The sequence below is a fragment of the Perca fluviatilis genome, chromosome 18, assembly GCF_010015445.1.
Source record: "Perca fluviatilis chromosome 18, GENO_Pfluv_1.0, whole genome shotgun sequence".
Taxonomy (NCBI): domain Eukaryota; kingdom Metazoa; phylum Chordata; class Actinopteri; order Perciformes; family Percidae; genus Perca; species Perca fluviatilis.
The window spans coordinates 17291166-17312220 of record NC_053129.1 but is presented as its reverse complement, the minus strand read 5'-3'; the positions used below and the strand labels follow the sequence as shown (position 1 = coordinate 17312220).

At 41.5% G+C, this 21055-nt stretch overlaps 2 protein-coding genes across 2 annotated transcripts; both read left to right on the top strand.

The window, feature by feature from the left end:
* Positions 1-1773: 1773 nt before the first annotated feature.
* On the top strand, positions 1774-5109 carry iyd (iodotyrosine deiodinase). The gene is made up of 5 exons (XM_039781014.1): positions 1774-2054; positions 3320-3517; positions 3673-3832; positions 4033-4189; positions 4330-5109. The coding sequence occupies exons 1-5, from the start codon at positions 1856-1858 to the stop codon at positions 4510-4512; spliced, it is 897 nt and encodes a 298-aa protein (XP_039636948.1). The 5' UTR covers positions 1774-1855; the 3' UTR covers positions 4513-5109.
* Positions 5110-5994: 885 nt separating this feature from the next.
* Positions 5995-21055, top strand: sec63 (SEC63 homolog, protein translocation regulator). The gene is made up of 20 exons (XM_039781813.1): positions 5995-6118; positions 7099-7198; positions 8649-8763; positions 8979-9091; positions 9231-9292; positions 9548-9606; positions 9739-9789; positions 9913-10021; positions 10696-10790; positions 10926-11058; positions 11731-11823; positions 11982-12127; positions 12251-12398; positions 16508-16590; positions 16787-16855; positions 17150-17305; positions 17401-17595; positions 18268-18468; positions 20000-20104; positions 20754-21055. Exons 1-20 carry the CDS (start codon positions 5995-5997, stop codon positions 20889-20891), a joined length of 2295 nt encoding a protein of 764 aa, XP_039637747.1. The 3' UTR covers positions 20892-21055.

Genomic DNA, 21055 nt, shown 5'->3' with positions numbered 1-21055 from the left:
TAGTATTGAGGGAAGTCATGCTATTATTTTAATTGAGGACATTCTGAAAGACGCCATTCACATGCTCAAAAGCTTGTTTTAGACAGTAAAAATATTTTTAAATAGTGATATTTTATTCTTAATGTTGGTATTTTTTGCAGTGCACCAGACAGATTCCCTCAATGGTGCTTGTCTCTGCACCAGCGCGCACTGAAGAGCGAGCAGATGCTGGAAAGCTTGAGCAGAGGGTCTTTCCCAGTTCTAGCCATGCTTTTCTGCCACCTTATGTTATTTTTCATTCATTGAAATGCATCTTTTGAGTATTTATGTTTGTGTGATTCACATATGTGTCTAAAAGTATCCGCATCTTTTTTAAATAAACAATTTTGAGCCCAAAGATTCTAGCCTGCCATAGGAAGAGTTTATTTGCGCCACCTGTTGGTCATCGGGAGAAGATTTGGTTTAGCCACATAGGCTACTGTATGAAGATCCTCAGCATAAGCTTGATCATATACACAGTATTTACATATCCTATGGGGCCATTATTGTAGCAAAACATGCAAATGTGTGTAGAGAGTTGTGCAACTGTATCTTAATCCATGTATGCGTTTCTCACTTTTGGATAAAGTCATGTTTGTTCAACTAAAATAAAACATCAATAAAAGAAAAACATGACACATAATTATGCACTGGCATTTGGAGCTCTATTTTCATAACATAGTATTGAGAATATGAAATAGTCAAATTATTGAAAAAATGAAAGTAGCCTACAGCAAAACTCTTAAAGCGTTCATTCAGCATAATGTTTTATTTTTATTTTTGTTACATTCAAGCCATTGCCAAATGAGTTGCTACACAGCTAATTAAGACTATCGGCTCCACAAAACACTCTGTATATCTCAGTAGCCTATGGCTATGTTCAGAAGATTGTGGCGTCCGGTGACTTACCCATGCAGAAATTCGAGTGAAATTAATTACTAATTATTATTAAAATAATTACTTAGAATTCCTCATGCGGGCGGCAACAACTACGCACTATAATAGCTTTAAAGTGCTCATATTATGCTCATTTTCAGGTTCATAATTGTATTTAGAGGTTGTATGACAATAGGTTTATGTGGTTTAATTTTCAAAAAAAAACTATTTTTGTTGTACTGCACATTGCTGCAGCTCCTCTTTTCACCCTGTGTGTTGAGCTCTCTGTTTTAGCTACAGAGTGAGGCGTATCACACTCAATCTTTGTTGGGAGTCGCACGTGCGCAGTACCTAGGTAAGGACTACTAGCTAGTCAGTTGCAGAGTATAAGGGCGTGCCATGCTAGCAGCTAGGCGAGCATTATAATGTGTGTTACAAAGTGACGCATGTTTGTCACAGAAGTAAAAGTAAAAAAAGCTGTTTGTGAACAGTGTTTTCTGTTGGAGATGGTAAGTCCCTTTGGGGTGGACTTTGGGCTTTTTCACTTTGTAAACCTATAATGTGCACAAAAATATATATAACACAATAAAGGAAAGGGAAAAGGCCAAAAAGCATTATATGAGCACTTTAAGAGTAAGAAGTGCATTATATGTGAACTTTAGACTCAATGTTACAATGAAACAACGCATTGAGGGCTCAACACAGGTGAGTTTTAACTTTGTAGCACATGTAAAAACTAAAGTCTAGCCTATATGTTGGCCGTAGTCGGATTTCTTGACATAAATTAGCAGCTGCTGGTCGCAGTGGGGCAGAGCTGCAAGCTGAGGTAACATTCTAACAAAGCTAACATAGCTCTGACTCAGCATTTAGACCCACCCCATGTAACAGTAGCGTTTCATAACATCAGGTCTGCACTCGGCTGAGTACCCGTTTCCTCTTCTCTCCCCTCTGGTATGCAGTCATGGCTCTGCTCTCCGTCCTCACGCCTGTCTTGGCGGTGGTCCTGTGCCTGGTGATAGGCTTCATACTGCTGGGGTCACGGGAGACGAAGACCACCTCGACCTCCCAGGGAAAAACCGAAGGTGCTTCAAAAGCGGACTTTAGACCGTGGGTGGACCAGGACTTACAGGACGATACAGAAATAACAGCAAAAGAGGAAGGTAGGCGCTGAACAGAAACTCCCCCTACTTTCTCTAACTGTTTACAGGCTGGTTGAAACTAATGATATGTAGCCTTGCCCTTGGCCAAACCACCATATCATCACAATATAAACACACTTGGAATAATGTAAAAACCCTTTATCAAGTGTAGGCCTATGTGTGTTATTTTGGACACAGGCTATTCATTTACAGCTGGGTTAATCTATAGGCCTAATGGTAAGTGGCCTGTAGCATGTGTGGACGTAAAATTGACATCGATAGAGAGAATGACTATCTTTCCTCCAATTTAATTAAAAAAGCATGCGGTTAATGAAAGACTGCACAAAATAAATACTTAATGTTAGTTTTACACCTTTGTAGGCTACCCGGTTTCCAAAAAGTTGTTCAAGTAGAGTGGTGTATGACAAACTTCCTGCGTTATGAAACATAACCAGTGGTGGACAGTAGCCTAACTAAGTACACTTTTTTAGCTACTTGAACTTTTTGTACTTTTTACTCCACTACATTTGTTTGATAACTTAAATTACTAGTTACTTTGTAGATTCAATAGACCAACAACATATAATCAACTAATAACTAATAAATGATTATATTCTACATTCAAACTTTATTCCCCAGGCAAATTGACAAGTTACCCTGCAGGATATGAAGTAGTTAAAATAAGCCCGCCCTTTACCAGCTAACATTAAATGTTTACACATAAATGCTTCAGTAAGTGTAATCCAATAATATAATATTAATATAATATACATAATTGCATACAGAAAATTCTGCTTACATGAGGCATATTTCTAAATATGTTTGTGATTAATACAAAAAAAAGGTGTCTGATGCAGCAGGCAAAATATAATGAAGCTGACTCTTGTAGTCTGCCATGTACTTGATGGGTACTTTAAGGTAAGGGGGCACTTAAACAATGTACACAATGTACGAGCAGGTTAAGTCGACTCTGGCTACAACAGACAGAAATGAGCTTAGAAGACCTGGTGTATAATAATTTTGCTTAATAGTCAGTCTGGGGTGAATTAACTGTTATAATGTGTAAGGTGCCAGTCTGTCACAATGTATCCGTACATATGTGTGTGTCAACATAATGTCATCTAAGTTTTAAACTGAATCATTATTTTTTGCCTTATCAAATGTGTCTTTAACTCTACATCACAATGCAAGAGTGCTGATTTTACAAATGCCCTTATTTACACATTCATTGTTCATATCCGAAGCTGTTCACTGGTCCTGCTTTCTGTCTGTCAACCTTTTTTTAGAGGATGGTGACTGGGCGGACAGTAATGAGGATGAAGACCTTTTACATGTGCCTTACTCACCACCACGTTACCCCGAGGAGACGATGCTGGCGAGATCCAAGGATTTGTACACGCTGATGAACCAGCGGAGGTCTGTCCGCTTCATCAGCCCAGAGCCGTTCCCACAGGAAGTCATCGATAATGTCATCCGCACTGCAGGCATGTGCAAATTTAAAACAAATAGGCCACTTGTAATCTGCTATCAAACTAAATAAAAAATGAAATTGGTCTAGTGTTAGATGCAGCTGTAATGTTTGGGTCTTTCTAATTATTTTCGGACTACTTGCCCCACCACCTCTCCTTCCTCTGGACAGGTACGGCCCCTAGTGGAGCACACACAGAGCCCTGGACGTTTGTCGTGGTGTCAGACACAGAGACGAAGCACCAGATCAGACGGATAGTGGAAGAAGAGGAGGAGGTCAACTACCGTCAGAGGATGGGGGACAAGTGGGTCCATGATTTGGCCAAGTTAAAGTGAGCACCCATACTTATTCCACACACAGAACAAGCAACTGTAACTGCACTAACAGCATTAAATGCCTGTCCCCTTATCCTAAATGTAAGCCTAACATACACAATGATTATGGGTTATTTAGGACCAATGCAAAGTCTAACCTTATTTTCTAATTTCACCCACATCTTCACCCTTTCTCACAACATCCTTCTTCATGCAGGACAAACTGGATCAAGGAGTACTTGGATGTTGCTCCATATCTAGTCCTCGTCTTCAAACAGACCTATGGGATTCTACCAAACGGCAAGAAAAGGACACATTACTACAACGAAATCAGTGTCTCCATATCCTGTGGACTACTGTTGGCTGCATTACAGGTAAAGAATAACACAGTTAAGATTGTATAGAACTATATGGACTTATAAATGTAATAAGGATGCAATTAAGGATTAACTAGTACTTTACATGTCTGGTAAAGCGGCTGAATGACTGTTCTTTCTGTCCATTTGCTAATCAGAACGTGGGTCTTGTCACCGTCACAACGACGCCCCTAAACTGTGGCCCCCAGCTCAGGCTCCTCCTCAAACGGCCAGCCAATGAGAAGCTGTTGATTTTACTTCCTGTAGGTTATCCTGCTTCTGACGCTACAGTCCCTGACTTAAAACGCAAGCCGCTGGATGATATTATGGTGCACATATAACAAAACCAGTCTGCAGAGAATGTTTTTTTCTCCATCATCTTCTTTGCCCACAGCTGAAAACATATAACATAATGTAATTAGAAATGTTTTAAAATGGATGCCATCAATCTCTTTATAGACTTCAAAATAAACACCTGATTGACAAGCATAGTTTAATATGCCATTACTTTTATTTTGAAGGGAAAGTAGCCCTATACTGTTTAATTCTGCTATGTCCAGAGTTAATAAATGGGGAAATAAACAGCCAATCCTGTTGAGTTTCTCTTAGTAGAACTACTATTTGATGCAAACAATAAACATTTAATAAAGGTAATTCCTTTTTTTGTTTCATCATACTAATATATTTTACAGTCCATTTTGTGTCTTAATCCTAATCATTTTAACACACTGTTATGGTTTAAAGAAACAGGTGTAAACCTTGTGCATCATTATATGGGATGACATCTCACTGCAATATAATATCCACCAGTACAAATGTTAAATCAGTCAAACAAGCACAAGGTCAACCACGCTCTTATCAAAAAGTGAGATCTAGACGGGTTCCAGCACTGCTGACAAGAATAAAGTACAATCTGTTTTCAGTTGTTTGCTCTGTGATTGCTTGTGTAATTTCTTCTTGTAACTATAACAGAGCTGACCAAAATAGTTAAGAAATGTAATGTCCTTAAGCATCAAATAAAGAGTTTAAGTTATCTCTTGGTCTAATGCCCACCAGACTTAATATAAAAAACTACATTAAAATAGCTATTCTATATTTTTTCTTTTCCACATGAATTAGGGTTAGGGTTAACCCTAAACTGTAATTTCCCCTTGGGGATTGATAAAAGTATCTCTTATTATTATTATAAATAATGTATATGCACACGATTACATGTATTATATGTAGCTGTGTAGGCCTACCACACTGCATGTTTTCAGAGTGGGGACAACACCTCTTGATGAGTGGGGTATGGTTACATCTTTGTTATTTTAGCATATAGGCTAAGCATAGCTACTCAATAAGGTTAGATTATTCTACAAAAGGTAGGTCTGGCAATGCCAGACTAACAAAATCATTACCCAACTCTGAAAGAATATAGTACCGCTAAATCATCTCTTTACTACAAGCTACAGTATGTGAGAGAATTGCAGAATCTGACCATGTAGCTCTTAATGATGTCATCGGTTGTGTTATGTCTAACATCATATCCATTTGACTGCTTTAATAGAGTTTAAAAAGTCACACTCCGCATCTCTGCCCTGCCTACGTTGCCACATCTAGGGGTCAGTAGCGCCAAGGAAAAGCACAAAATCAGTGAATCACCCAGTGAAGAAGAAGAAAGGCCACATTGCGCAGGCGTACACCACGTACACCGATAATCAAAGCTGTCTTGGCTGGATGCTAGCTGTTGGCTATCTTACGGTCTGTCAAGTCGCACACATTGGGCTACAAGGGGGAAGCGCAGCGGTGGAGAAGAAGGGCGACCCAAGCGCCGCTACGAAATGGCCGGGCAACAGTTCCAGTACGATGACAGCGGCAACACCTTTTTCTATTTCCTAACGTCCTTCGTCGGACTTATTGTGATCCCAGCAACATATTACCTCTGGCCCCGGGATCAGAATGCTGGTAAGGCCCGATGTCTTGCTCAGTGCTAACTTAGCTAACTTACTAACCACAGCTAGTGTAACGTGAAGTGTTCAGTCAGCAGCTTGTCTTGTAAATTAACGTTAAAAGCTCACCAGTTGGCCGTCTGTTAATCTGGCTAGTTTGCTGTTAGCTAACTAGCTAGATGCAGAGGCTGTACGAGCTAATCCAACCTTCACGTTACATTATTTTGTAATTTCAAGATAGCATACGTTGCATAGCTAGATGAGATGAGAGTTCAGAGTTTAGTACAAGCCAGTCAGTGTTAACATAGTTAACTACCACACCGGCTTTACCAATTGCCATCCCATTGGTTAGCCATCTGTCTTAACGTCACGTATCTAGTCAGTATAGCCTTCATCAGTGGGTGAAAATGAAGCTAACGCTAAGTGTTGGCTAACGTTAGCTAGCTAGTTAAGATAGAGCTTCAACACCAAAAGCCAGCACTTTCACAGGTTCTCAAGTTTACCTTTTGTAGCTTTTATTGACCTTATTCCGATATATCCATATCTTAGTGACTACAGCTATCCGTTCCTATCGGTCAACAACAAGCCATATCTAACATGGGTTATATCACGTTAACATTATGCTAGCAAAGTTTACTCAGCTGGTCTACTGGGAATAGTTGAATGACCGGTCACCATAGATTGGAGCTTATGACGTTGCTAACAGTTATTATATTGATATGTTGATTTAAGACAAAATATGGTATTTTTAGTTAGGCTATCTTAGGTAACATCATGGCATTAACACATTAATACAAATTTCCTATTCCTAGCTGAATGAAGGTAACATTTGCCTCTCCCTGCTTGGTTAATATATCCACAATAATTATAGGCCTATGTTCTCAGTGAAAATATCACTCACCCCTGGCCCTGATTTAGATTGTTAACGTCAACTATTGTGACTGGTTTGATGGTACTAATGTGTCCGTAATCTCTCTCTGTCCATCTTCTTACCAGAACAACTGCGTCTGAAGAGCCTGAGGAGGGTACATGGCAGGTGCCTGTGGTACCGGCTCAGGCTGATGAAGTCACAGCAGAGCTTTGTCCCAACACTAAAGTGAGTCCAATGATTTGGGTTTTTAGTTTTCATTGTAAAAAAATAAATATCATGTACACAAATTCAAGGAGGGTGAATTTTTATGCTCTCTTTACTTAAAGTTGGTTCTGAGGCGACTTGAGTTGATTATACATTTGACTTATTCACTGTTTGTAGTTATTTATGGAACTAGTCCAAGTGCAGCTTCGGTTTAATGCTGTATACATTTCTTGACATATGATTGGCTTGTTTCCTCGGTTGTATGCTCCCGTCTCCTTTGTTGTCAAATGGCACATCACCCCTGTTGTTTGGGTGTTTGACATGCCTGAGCTATTTGCATTGAGAAATCTCACTCATCCATCCTACAGTCTCTGGAGCTGTTCCTGATATGTTACTGATTCACTCAATGAGTGTTTCCAGATGGACTGAGACGTCGTTGTGTGATGATGAGGCAAAGGCCACGCTGTCCATAACGTAGGCAGACTCGAGCTCATGAGTGTGTTTTTATATTGGGTCATTTTTGGCACAAATTCGTCTTATGTTGTTTTCACATGTAAACCACTCAGTAGCGTGTGCTGTCAGTGTAAACATAGTGTTGTACTGTTTAAAATTTCTCTTAACACAACCCTGTTTTCTCAGTGTTTGTTCATTCTGCGTGTGTGAGTTAATGGAAGGATGGGTGTTCAAGTTCGGCTCAGCGTCTCACTCTGCCTGTTTTCTCTCACTCATTTGCCTCCTCCGTCACAATGTTTCTGTCTGAGCATCTCCACCTTGTTCAGTCTCTGCCTCCTCGTCTGTTTGTCTTCATGCTTTCACTTTCCACTCCTTCTGTCACGAGACATACATTTAGTTTTTAGTCTCAAAATTCCTAAATTCTTCATTTGCATGGTTGCATTTGTGACTAAAGCTGGTGGAAGCATCCAGCATGTTTTATTAGGTGGAATGAATCAGCCTTTCTCTAAAAATCTCAGTATCTGTTTCCTCTTCACAAACTGTATCACAACCATGGTGTTTAGTATGGGAATCCATCATGTATTTTCCTTGTAAAGCCATCGAGACAACTCAGGCCAGTGAGTGGTTGTCATGGCAACGGATGCTGCAGAGCCGGCCATAGGGTTTTCTATTGTCATGGAAACAAGTTCAACTTCTATGCATAAATACCAAACAACAACAACAACGTCAAAACAGGTCCTGGCCTTCTACTTGCACTATGCAGTAGATTAAACTTCCTGTAGTCTTTCAAATGACTTTAAATACTGAGGGCTAGTTAGGATTGCAGATTGGTTCTGCTAATATCCTAACTCCAAACAATTATGTCTTGTAAGAATGAGACAGGCCTGGGGCAACCTCTAGCTCACCTGGTAGAGCGTGCTCCCCATGTAGGCTTAGTCCTTGCCAGCGGCCCAGGTTTGAATCCAGACGTTTATGTGTGACATCTTTTTCTTGCTTGTGTGTGTGTTGCCATTTTCAGGAAAGCAGCCTTGTTATTTGGCTGGGCTGTGTTCCTGCTGCTAGCCTACAAGGTGTCCAAGCTGGACAGGGAGTACCAGGAGTATAATCCATATGAAGTCCTCAACTTGGACCCGGTAAACACACACAAAACAAAGTCTGCTGTATTCTACAGAGCCTCTGAAGTCCCAAAAGACCCTTTTTATCTTGTGGGATGAAGATAACTTGTCTAAGATAAAACACAAGATAAAAATATCATCTTTCAGGACTTTTGAGACTCCATAGTAATCTCTATTTTTACTGCTACTTACACCTGTGTGGTAAGGAGTTGTAAATATATTTCTGTCTCCAGGGTGCATCGCTGTCAGAAATCAAGAAGCAGTACCGTGTACTGTCACTCAAGTACCATCCTGACAAAGGTGGTAATGAGGCCACATTCATGAGAATTGCCAAAGCCTATGCTGCGTAAGTGTCAGTCAGGTCTTGACTTTGTAAGCCAGGCAGCAAGACTGCATTTGAATATTCAATAAACAGATTCAGTAATTGAAAACCCAGAATTTTTAGGCGATTCCTTAAGTTTTTACTCATCTCTTTTTTTCTGCAGTTTAACCAATGAACAGTCACGACAGAACTGGGAAATATATGGTAACCCAGATGGTCCAGGAGGTGAGTGAAGCTACTTTAAATCTCACACACTTGCATTTTGTCCACCTTCTTTGCTCGATACTGGTGATCCAGCGTCTTGTGGTCAGTGATGTGTTGAACAATGGAAGATGAATTAAAACGTGGCAGCCCAATTTATTCCAGTAAGAGCTGAGCCTACACAAAGTTGCCACACAGCCCAGTGCTGTTGCAGGGTGCTTTACTGCAATACGAGATTTTGCCATTTTTGTCCATTGCCTCTTATGTCTCCCTGTCTAGCAACCAGCTTTGGTATTGCCCTGCCTGCCTGGATTGTTGACCAGAAGAACTCAATGCTGGTATATAATTATTGATGATGTCAATATAGTTATAACTGATAAACCTAGCGTCATTTTCTTGAAATGGTCTGTATTCTAGTAGCAGTGCGCCAATGTCGTCAATAACCCAAAGAGTGTTGCTTTCTTCTGTAGGTGCTGTTGGTATATGGACTAGCCTTTATGGTCATCCTTCCTGTTGTTGTGGTAAGTCCCCATCGTCTCCTGTGCAGTAGATTATATGTAACAGATGCCCTCTCTTCTTTTTCAATCCCAGGATTTCTCACTTTTCTCTCTCTTCCTTTTTTTGTTTTTGCTTCTATATTGTAGGGCACATGGTGGTACCGCTCCATCCGATACAGCGGAGACCAGATCCTCATCAACACCACCCAGCTCTTCATGCATTTCATGTACAAGACGCCCAACATGAACATGAAGCGTGAGTTTCCCTTCCTATGTTGCAGTGTCACGCAATATGTAAAACAAGAATACCAGATACAACCACAATTTAAACTGTACAAGCAGTAAAACTGGGATACAATGAGTGTTCATGTGGTTAATATGGTTTTAGTCTATATCCTTCGCGTTCCACTTCCGGGATTGCTCCGGTGCTGAAGGAAATTCCTCCAGATGCATGTATTTTCCGTTTCCTTCCACTGTCTTTGTGTTGGAATTTTAAACTCCAGGGGATTTATGAGGACTATTGTTGACTGCTCCTCAGATCTCTGCAGGGTAAATCCAGACAGCTAGTAAGACTATCTGTCCAATCTGAGTTTTCTCTCGCAAGACTATTTTGCAGTGGCTCTGTGCGGAGTTTAGCGCCGCCCGTGAAGATTGTGATCGGTTTAAAGAAATTCCATTAAACCAGAGCATGTTTTTCTCCCATCCCCGAATGCTGTGCGGAGTAGCCAGACCCTCCTTCAGCGCGCTTTGGAGGAGGGTCTGGCAAACCAAGACTTATATGGTTTAAGTTGGGAAACGGTTATGATTAGCAATGGATTATTATCTATCTATCTATCTATCTATCTATCTATCAAACAGGTTAATGAATCGGTTTCCTGTCAACCTTTTTTTATGTGACTAATTCAGATTTTCACTAACTCTGCCCTCCAGGGTTAGCCATGGTGTTGACAGCAGCATTTGAGTTTGACCCTCGCAGCAATAAAGACGCCACCATACGACCAACAGACAACATTGAGGTGCCACAGGTAATAAAAGAACAAATGCTTATGTATTGTAAACAACTTTATCAGACTTGCAAATGTTTGTATCTGTGTGTGAGAAATTCAAAAGGAACTCAACTTTAACAAGGCCAGATTAACTTTCTCCTGTCGGTCTTGCAGTTGATTCGCGAGTTGGGAAATATCAATGTAAAGAAGAAGGAGCCTCCATTCTGCTATCCTTACAGTTTGAAGGCCAGGGTCTTAGTGCTTGCTCATCTGGCACGCATGGAAGTATCAGAGGAGTTGGAGGAAGGTAAGACCCTAATGCTTTACGATCCAATGAGCTATTACAATTGCTGTCTCTTAAGATGAAAGTTTCTTGGAAGAAATATGTGGTAACACTTTCACATGATAGCACAATGAGTTTGCTCATGTAGCTTCATGTCAGCCTTCCCCAAAGCAATGCAAGTGGTCAGCAACTGGTTCTTTAGAGCTCCAAAAATGGGAAACAAAACGGCTGCAACAAGCTGTTTGGAGAAATGTTGTGAGGACACAATATTTCATTACAAATACACAACCCTACCCTGTTTATATGTTTACACTCCTACACACAGGAAAGGTTACATACTCAACTAGGACAAGCTGTTTAGAGTAGTTTTAGTAGTTTCCCCAGTTGTTTGTGAACTGTAAAGATCACAATTCTGGCAAGCTCTGTTGTTTTGGAGAAGGCTGAGTTAGCGCTGCAGTAGTTGATACACTGTGTATGATGTGAACACACAGTTGGGACTTTTGTGCATGTTATCCAGACACTGGCAAGGTTTTAATGACATTCAGAAGTAGAGGACAATATTCAAACATGAACTGCGTAATAATGCTATACTTTTTTTTTTTTTAAGATTTCCCAATAAAATAATATGAAATATGAGGACGGTCAGGGACATGTTATTTAGAACATTGTGTGTGTGTGTGTGTGTTTCGGTTCCAGATCAGAGGTTTGTGGTGAGGAAGAGTCCAGCTCTTCTCCAGGAGATGATCAACGTGGGCTGTCAGCTTACCATGATGGCCAACAGCAGAGGAGGTACAGTACACACACACACACACACACACACACACACACACACACACACACACACACACACACACACACACACACACACACACACAGTTATCACTTTGAATACAATTCTCACAACCCACATAACAACTTAATTGATAATTTTGCCCATTGCTTTTCAGGTTTCCATGCTCCTCGGCTGGTAACCATAGAGAATTGTATGAAGCTGACCCAAATGATAGTGCAGGGTCTGCAGGAGTCAAAGTCACCCCTGTTGCAGCTGCCCCACTTTGAGGAGGAGCACCTCCGCTACTGCATCTCTAAGAAGGTAACTGCACATTGTCTGTGCATGCACATATACACGGCACTTTAGCAGTTTCGAGAGAAAAAAGATGAAGAGAGGTTTTAGTCGGGCAATGGGTCAATGGATAATTTGCCCTCTTCTCTCTAGTATAAAGTCCGGAGCCTACAGGACCTGGTGAGTCTCAAGGACTCGGACAGACGCAGCATGCTGCGTTTCTTGGGGGAGGAGAAGTACGACGAGGTCCTGTCTGTGCTGGGCAGCTTCCCTCACATCACCATGGACACCAAACTGCAGGGTTAGTCCTAAAATACACACATACAAACACCCTTTGTTTGGCCCACCCGCTGACCTGTGACATGTCTGCACCTCCACATGCAGTAGTTCCATCTTAGTCTTGGTCACTTTATGATACTTCACTTAAAGGGGTGATAGAATGATTATATAGGGTAGTTCCTTATGGTCTCCTAATGGGGTTTGTAACATTGGTTGGGCTGAAAATGGCCCAGGTGCTATTTTTTTTTGGCCCTTATGCATCCCTGTGTTTTGGCTCTATTTGGAACGACCGCTTTTCTTCCAAATATGGTATGCTCGTGAATATTTAGATGAGCTGCGTGCTGATTGGTTGAGGAGAATTGCAATACACACACATTAGAGACACGCGCTGATTGGTTGAGCGAATCCAATACAAACACATTAGAGACACACACACACACACTGCTGCCCTGCGCACACACACAAACACAGACACACACACACTCACACACCGCTGCACAACGCACACACACAAACACAGACCCACACACACTCACACACCGCTGCATACCGCACAAAACAGACACACACACACTGACACACTCCGCTGCACAGCGCACAGGCACACTGTCTGTTACATGCCCAGGCGAGAGCCGCAGAGGCTAAAACAGTCGAGACCAAATAAAAAAGTTTCGACACTTTCATTATAACTAGTGTTGTTCTAACGTTACTCTTGCGACATAAAAAAACCTCCACCAAAGAATTAACTCACCGTGTAGCTAGTAAGTGTGGGGAGAGGAGAGTGAACCCCTGCAAGCCTGTCCTCTGCCAGTGCCTCTGCAGCGCTGCGTTAGATCAACAACTCCCTCTCGTCCGATGTACTCGTTCTAAACCCTTTTCTCTCGGCCAGTAGGCTATTCCGTTGTACAGTCTGGAACACTGCATTTACGACCGTGGTTCATTTTCAATATCTTTGCAAAACCTCCAAACTTTCTTCTTTTCTAAAGTACACAGCGCAGCTCGTGTGGGAGATCCTGACAGAGCTCCAGCTCAGCTGGGTCTGTGAAGGGGGAGAGGCCGACAGGGAAGGCAGCAAACCCGGCCAGCAGCCGCCGCCTGTCTCGGCAGATTGTGGAGCTTGTGAAGTCCGACACTGACTTACCAAATTTGCAATTAGCCATCAATTTTCATAAAACGGCCCATATTTGAGTTTTACATAGTTGATTTCTCGCATAAAAAAAGTCTAAGTGAATTTTGTAATGGAATAGCAGAGATCTGCACGACCTAGATTTAGAAGACTAACTGACCTCTACTGTTAGTGGCCTATGTAAATTTGGGGGCGTTACAAAGATAGAAGGTTGAGCCAAATGAGGAGGATTTGGGAGGTTGACGTCAACTTCCAGCTTTGTTCAGATTCGCCCGTTTTCAGAGGCAGTTTCAAATTGTGAGATTTGCAGAGGAAAGGGGTGTCAATGGGATTTTGAGGTTCTATGTATGTCCTATTTACCCTCCAAACTGTCGTTATTCAACTATGACAGGATACAATCGGTTTTGCATTCTATCACCCCTTTAAGTATGATTGTTGTCATTATAGATGCTGGTGCTACTTAACTATGGAGTACAAGAAAGATGGCGTTAATACATAGAGAAAGGTGCATAACATATAGTGTCTTTTGAGAAAAAGACAGCAGTTTCTTTGGAGATGATTCAGTCAGTCTTGCATGCAGTTTGAAAAAAGTGACGCAGTCTAGTTTAACTGCTAATAATGACCACGAATGCATTGTGGAACTGTTCCGATTCTGCACTCGTCTTTGTCATACATTTGGATTAGAGATGCACTGATTTCAACTTTCTAGGCCGATTCCGATTTTTCATTGAGTTTGAACTGCCGATACCGATTTTAGCCGATTCCAATTTCATATTTTCTAACCACTTTCCAGCACACACAAATATTTATTTTCTATCTTTTCTTTAATAGAACATTTTTTGAACAGATAATCGATCACTATAAAACAGAACTATATAAATTACTCCTGGTGTGGGACATTCACACAGATCTAAAGTGCAATGTTAGAACCATTTCTTTCTTTTCACATCCAATATCACACTAATTAAAATACATACATACATACATACATACATACATACATACATACATAACAACTAAAAGTAAAATAAATATAGCCTTGCAGTATAAAGATATTTCTCAAAACACACACGCAGGCCTGTTTGAACGTCAACTGTAACGTTACCTGAAAAAATAAACGTCACCGCTCATTTTACACACAGTTTAGCAACAAACTAAATGCTGGGGGAAGATTACTACGTTTTTTAATGTTGGTTTGGAGTGGTATGCATCCCCACTAACCTGGAAAGCATACCAGTGTTTGTGAAGGGTATGCTGTTTTGATAGCCCCTTGTTTAATAAAAATACAGTTTATAAAGGGGTATGCTGTTTTGATAGCCCATTGTTTAATAAAAATACAGTTTGACAGCAAATCGGAACATTATTTTCATTTGGTTTATAGTACTTCTGTCAAATATTTCAATCAATAAATCTTTATTTGTTGAGCACCAAATTACAAATGACATCATCAGAACAAAATGCATAAAGTGAAGCTTACTTGATTGACAAACTCCCGTCCTTGGTCTGACAGTATGCGCTTAGGGCAGCCATGCCTATAAATGACTGTACAAAAGTTTTTGGCTACTTCCAATGCAGACTTTGTCTTTTGAGGAAAGGCCTCCACCCACTTGGAAAAATAGTCAGTGACTGTCAATATACCGTATACTGATACCCAGTACATGTTTTTTGGAGTGGGCCAGTGAGATCAATTCCGATGAGCTCCCAAACAGCAGATACCTATTAGTGATTTGAATGCATAATAGATTAAATAAAATAATGCTTAGCATTGTTAAAATCTAGTCGATTACAAAAGATGGTGACCTTGATGCAGTCCAGAGTTTTAACTACATTCAGGGGTGGTCCCACCTGTTGACATTGGTCACATTCAGATATCTTGGGGAAAAAAAAAAAGCTCAAATTACCAACAGTAACTTTCACATAGCTATTAATATGTAGATATAGACATAAAATTACAAATTTTGGCTTATGGATGAACAGATAAACTACATACCCATTTGTCAATGTCCACTGTCATGCCATACCAGTAGAACCGTGAACACATGGCAGCTTGTGTTTTTAAGGTTCCTGTATGTCCTCCAATAGGTGAGGCATGAAATTCTTTAAATAAATTCATAGCCTCCTCCTTTGTCTTTATGACTCTTCTGTGACTGCCAAAGAGTAGTTCTCCATCTTTAAGGAATATTGACATAACCAATCATAAATAATACAAAATATGAACACGTGCATATTCCTGTCAGTATTATAGACGTATTTTGATGGTAAATACTGACCGTGAATCCTGAATTTCGAGGAGTATTTCCTTAGGCTTTGCTTCTGCCCTTTATTTAGCTCTGCAGGGTATGAACCCTTTAAAAGGTAATTGAAAATTTCCTCCCACTTATTTTCCATGGTTAAACTACAGTTAGCAGAAAAATAAGCATTAATCATTTAAAAGCAAAACATTAGATGGTGCCAAACGCTAGAACCTCGAGTTAACACCAGATTTAACGTTTTAACACGACATTACGCAACTTAACGACTCCACTTGCTAAAAATAATATTTTGAAAACATCTGTCAACATTTCTTGTGATTGTACAAGGCATGCAATTAGGTAATGCGATATAATACACCAACATTTACCGCTTGTAATCTTAGGTACGCTGAAATGATGGTTTAAATTTAATGCATGCGTAATTCCACTAATTTCACTGCTGCACATGTGCATTAACCGAAGGTATCCCATTCTGATGGGTATGGTGTTCCGTCAGAACACCGGAATTACGACTTTATGACATTTCATAAACGGCTGATTGAGCGGCGGTGCGCTGATGTTGCGTGATGTTAATCGTGCGGCGCCCGAGTGCATTTGACCAGCATAAAATCGGCATATGTCAGACTGACCGGCCGGTCGCCGGTCATGGCCGGTCACGTGGAAATCGGCCAATTCCGGTCACCGGCCAGTCAATCGATGCATCTCTTATTTGGATATTAAAAGATATATTTCTTTGTCTTCCTGTCTTTGCAGTCCTTGATGATGAAGACAGCAATAACATCACAGCAGGCTCTATTGTTACAGTAACTGTCACCTTAACCAGAAAACGGATGGCGGTAAGGAATGATTGACTGACATTATCTGACATATTAATGAGTTACTAAAAAAAGCAACATTTGTGAATCAAATGGATTTTTTTTTTATGTGGCCTTGGAGACACACTTCTATGGATGACCACTAGAGTGTACTGTTGACTGCATGCATTGTTGAAAAGCACGCCTTAACTGTATCCTGTGTACCGTGTGTATGTAGGAGATGTTTGAAAAGGAGCAGGACTCAACACCATGTCTAACAGAAGAGGCTGCCACTACAGAGGAAGCAGTAAGGACAACACACACACAAAAAAAACACACACACACACACACACACACACACACACACACACACAGCACATGTCAACTCAGACCCATTTAGACAACACATTCACTCTGTTCATGTCTGATTTAGCCAAGATTAAAAGCTTAATTGTTCAAGAAATTGTGTAGTGTTTACTGTGTGTGTGTGTGTGTGTGTGTGTGTGTGTGTGTGTGTGTGTGTGTGTGTGTGTGTGTGTGTGTGTGTGTGTGTGTGTGTGTGTGTGTGTGTGTGTGTGTGTGTGTGTGTGTGTGTGTGCAGCAGGGAGACTCGAGTAAAACCAAAACAAAAGTGTGGCAGAACAAGAGTAAAGGGGCAAAGAAGACAGCCAAGTCCAAGAAGAAAAAATTAACCAAGAAGAAGGCCACTCCTGCACCCGCCAAAACCAAACAGGCCAATGGCAACGTGGCAGGAAATGTACGTGTCCAGTCACGTTGCTGCTTGGTGTATTTTTACACACATTTAACCGCCGCTTAAATCATAAATTGCTGTTGTTGATGTTGATGCCACAGGAAGTCGTAGCAGCAGCAGCAACAACAACAACAACAGCAGCAGCAGTAGTGAAGGAGGACGAGGACGAGGTCTCAGACAAGGGCAGCGAGTCGGACGAGGGCGAAGCCAACAAGGACTCTCCCAGCGAGAGAGACGAAGACAGCGACAAACAAAGCGACACAGAGGTGGACGAGATAGCTGGCGACGATGAAGAGGTCAGAGAACTATAAATGGGGGCATATGTTGGTTTAAGGCTTAAAGGTGCTCTAAGTGATGTGACGCATTTTTTAGGCTACAACATTTTTGTTCACGTACAGCAAACATCTCCTCACTATCCGCTAGCTGCCTGTCCCCTGAACACACTGTAAAAAAACGCGGTCTCTGTAGACACCCCAGACTCCACAAATGGCAACAAAAACAAACCGCGCCAACCTGCACAAGGAACCATAACAAACAGTAACCGTTCCAGCCAATAACCGACAAGAAGGAGCTGGTTGAGTCATGAATACGCATTGTTGAAGTAGCCTACGTGCTAACGCTGCTGCAGTGATGGCTCAACCAGCTCCTTCTTGTCAGTTATTGGCTGGAACACTGTTTTGTTATGGTTCGTGGGGCAGGTTGGCGTGTGACAAAAAAATGTTTTGCCTAAAAAACCTGTCCAATCACTTAGAGCACCTTTTATGATGAAGATATCATTAGGTCTTGTGTTTCAGTCCTGATAAATTCCACACCTGGAAGCACAAAAATGCAGCGCTCAGTCTGTGTACCTGTGTATTTCCTAAACATTTCCCAGTCAAGCTAATGAATATATGAATATACAAGAAAAGGAACCACTGCTTGTACCTGTACCCAACCTAATCCTCCACTCTTCCACACCTGCCCGTCAGGAGTGGGAGGCGTTGCAGCAAAGCATCCAGCGGCGAGAGCGGGCCCTGCTGGAGACCAAGTCCAAGGTGACGCACCCCGTCTACAGCCTGTACTTCCCCGAGGAGAAGCAGGAGTGGTGGTGGCTCTACATCGCCGACCGCCGAGATCAGACCCTGGTCTCCATGCCCTACCACGTCTGCACACTAAAAGACACAGAAGAGGTGTGTGTGTGTGTGTGTGTGTGTACCTGAGTTTAGATAGCACACAGGAGTATGACTCTGTCAAGATTTTCTATTAATTTGTAGTATATTATATAGCATAACATTGACCCGTCAAGAGGCATTATATTTTCTGAGAGCCCAAGGTGACATTTTTCAAATTACTTGTGATGTCCCAACAAACGGACCGAAACCAAAATATATTAAATTTACGATGATATTAAACTGATAAAAATCTGAAACTACTCACATTTCAGAAGCTGGAACCAACAAACGTTTGGCATTTCTTCTTCACTTAAACCATGAGTTGATTATCAAAATTAAAGTCTATTCATTTTCCTCCATTGTAATACACATTATTATAAAGTCAGGTTTATCAGTGTGTTATATTAAAATACTTTGAGGTTGTAATGTGGCATATACTTTAATCTGTCTGGAGTAGAAAGGTCTTAATAAGTTCAAGTGTGTGTGTTTTTGTTTCCTGTGCACCGTAGCCTCTTGCACATCCTGTTGCTAGGCAACCCTTTGCGCTTGTGTCATTATGTCCCTCAGAGGAGGGTGTGTGCGCGTGTGTGTGTTTATTTTGCACCTCTGGTCCTGGTGTTATCCAGCAACAATAAGAATTGACAGCGAGGTGAAAGCCTAATGAGGCTCGTGTAAGTCTGCATGACCAGCTGTCCCCTCTCTGAAGGAATGTTATGGCAAGAGGTGACCTGCCCATGCAGAACAGTTGACTGTCTAGCAATCAATTAGTCTGTCACTTCAACAATTCCTTCTGTTGTTTGTGTTGTGTGGCTGCTTATACGCTGCATGTTTGACAGACATATTTTTTAGGGAGGGCAGATTTTCTTTCATCAACAAGGAAGGGGCAGTAAATTGCCGCTGTCGGCACGGCTCATTCTCCGCTCACCCGCTGAATAATAATTAGCCTCATTGTGCTGATAATTAGATGTTTGCCGTATGTAAATTGCACTACATAGCAATCGCAGCCTGAGGTAATGCTAGTCTAATATTTACAGTTGGACCCCATCATCATGTCAGGTCAATATTATTCATATATAGCCCAATTTCACAAATCACAAATTTGCCTCAGGGGGCTTTGCAATCTGTACCGCATAGGACATCATATCCTTAGATGGTTAATTTGTGATTACCTACCACTGCGTCCCTCTGCAGCTCAACGATGTTGAAGTAATGGCATCAGTGCGTCATCAGTAACGGCACGTTGTCTTTTGAATGTTTCTAATATTCAGCAGTGTAAGATTGTTTGTCCTTTTACAGGTCTGCCTCCTTTTTGTTGCTTCGCTTACTGTTTCTGTTGTTGATGTAGAAAAAATGAAGGCGAACATTGCTTAACTGCTGATAACAGTCACCTTGTTTCTTTATGTGGTGTTAATTTTATTTAGCCATCAACAGTAACATCGCCACATGCTTTACTTTGACACTATACTTAATACATCCAGCAATCATGCCCTCACCTGGAGTGCTCGTGTGATTAGATTTTTGACAGCTGTTTGTGTGTGTTGTTCCCCAGGTGGAGCTGAAGTTTCCAGCCCCCTCCAAAACAGGCAATTACCAATATTCTGTCATCCTTCGTTCTGATTCCTACCTGGGACTGGACCAGATCAAACCACTCAAGGTGACAAAAAAAGCTGTGTGTATGTGTGTGCGTGTGCTTGTGTGTGTGATTGCTTGGAGGATGCCTGCCACTTTCCCCTACAGTTTGCCTGCTAATCGGCTGAGACAATAGACCCGCCAGCGGCCACCACCAAAATGCACCAGCAGCTCGCTGAACATTGGTGTTAATTGCTGCCAAGGTGTTAGGAACAAGCGCGTATGTTACAAGCCAAACGGAGCATAAATTGTACTGTTATTTCATACAGCCTGATAGATAGTAACATAGAGTGCAATTGTTGCTGTAATTGGTCAGACATTGATGAGTTTCAGAGATAATGAGAACATACCTTTTTAATGCTATTTGAAAGGTTGTCCACAGTGCAGAAAGTGATTTTGTAATTAATTTAGACAAGGTGCCTCGATGTGCTCTCTGTTGCACATTCAGTTTGCAGTTTAAAATTAGTTGTTTTTTTTTTTTGTTTTTTTTGTCCAGTGTCATTTAAATTTATAAGTCATTCCTGCTTTATTTGTGAAATGGTTGAAACAAGTCAAGATGTTGATGAATACTGCTTTCCAGTGGTCAACGACTAGAGAGTTAGTACCGGCCTGTGTTAAATGTCCAAACGTAGGAGTTCCATGCGCTTATACGTATACATCTTGTGATTTCCCAGCTGGAGGTCCACGAGGCCAAAGCCATGCTGGACAACCACCCACAGTGGGACATCCCAGACACGGAGGAGGAGGACGAGGAGCAGGAGGACAGCGACGGTATCGAGGAGAGCGAGGACGATGACGAGGACAACGACTGAATGCGGATACACACGCACACACACACACACACGCGCACACACACACACACACACACACACACACACACACACACACTCAGCCCCCCGCCCCAAACAGTACCCAAGAGCAGTGAACAAGGAGCAGTAAAGCTGTGCCTGCAACACACACACCAAACGCACACACA

What these genes read in the sequence shown, in the direction of transcription:
- iyd (XM_039781014.1), top strand. Translation starts at nt 1,856, where the DNA reads ATGGCTCTGCTCTCCGTCCTCACGCCTGTCTTGGCGGTGGTCCTGTGC. An exon ending in AATAACAGCAAAAGAGGAAG is followed by an intron (nt 2,055 to 3,319) that starts GTAGGCGCTGAA and finishes ACCTTTTTTTAG; the next exon opens with AGGATGGTGACTGGGCGGAC. An exon ending in CATGATTTGGCCAAGTTAAA is followed by an intron (nt 3,833 to 4,032) that starts GTGAGCACCCAT and finishes TTCTTCATGCAG; the next exon opens with GACAAACTGGATCAAGGAGT.
- sec63 (XM_039781813.1), top strand. Translation starts at nt 5,995, where the DNA reads ATGGCCGGGCAACAGTTCCAGTACGATGACAGCGGCAACACCTTTTTC. An exon ending in ATTGCCAAAGCCTATGCTGC is followed by an intron (nt 9,092 to 9,230) that starts GTAAGTGTCAGT and finishes TTTTTTCTGCAG; the next exon opens with TTTAACCAATGAACAGTCAC. An exon ending in ACAACATTGAGGTGCCACAG is followed by an intron (nt 10,791 to 10,925) that starts GTAATAAAAGAA and finishes TCGGTCTTGCAG; the next exon opens with TTGATTCGCGAGTTGGGAAA.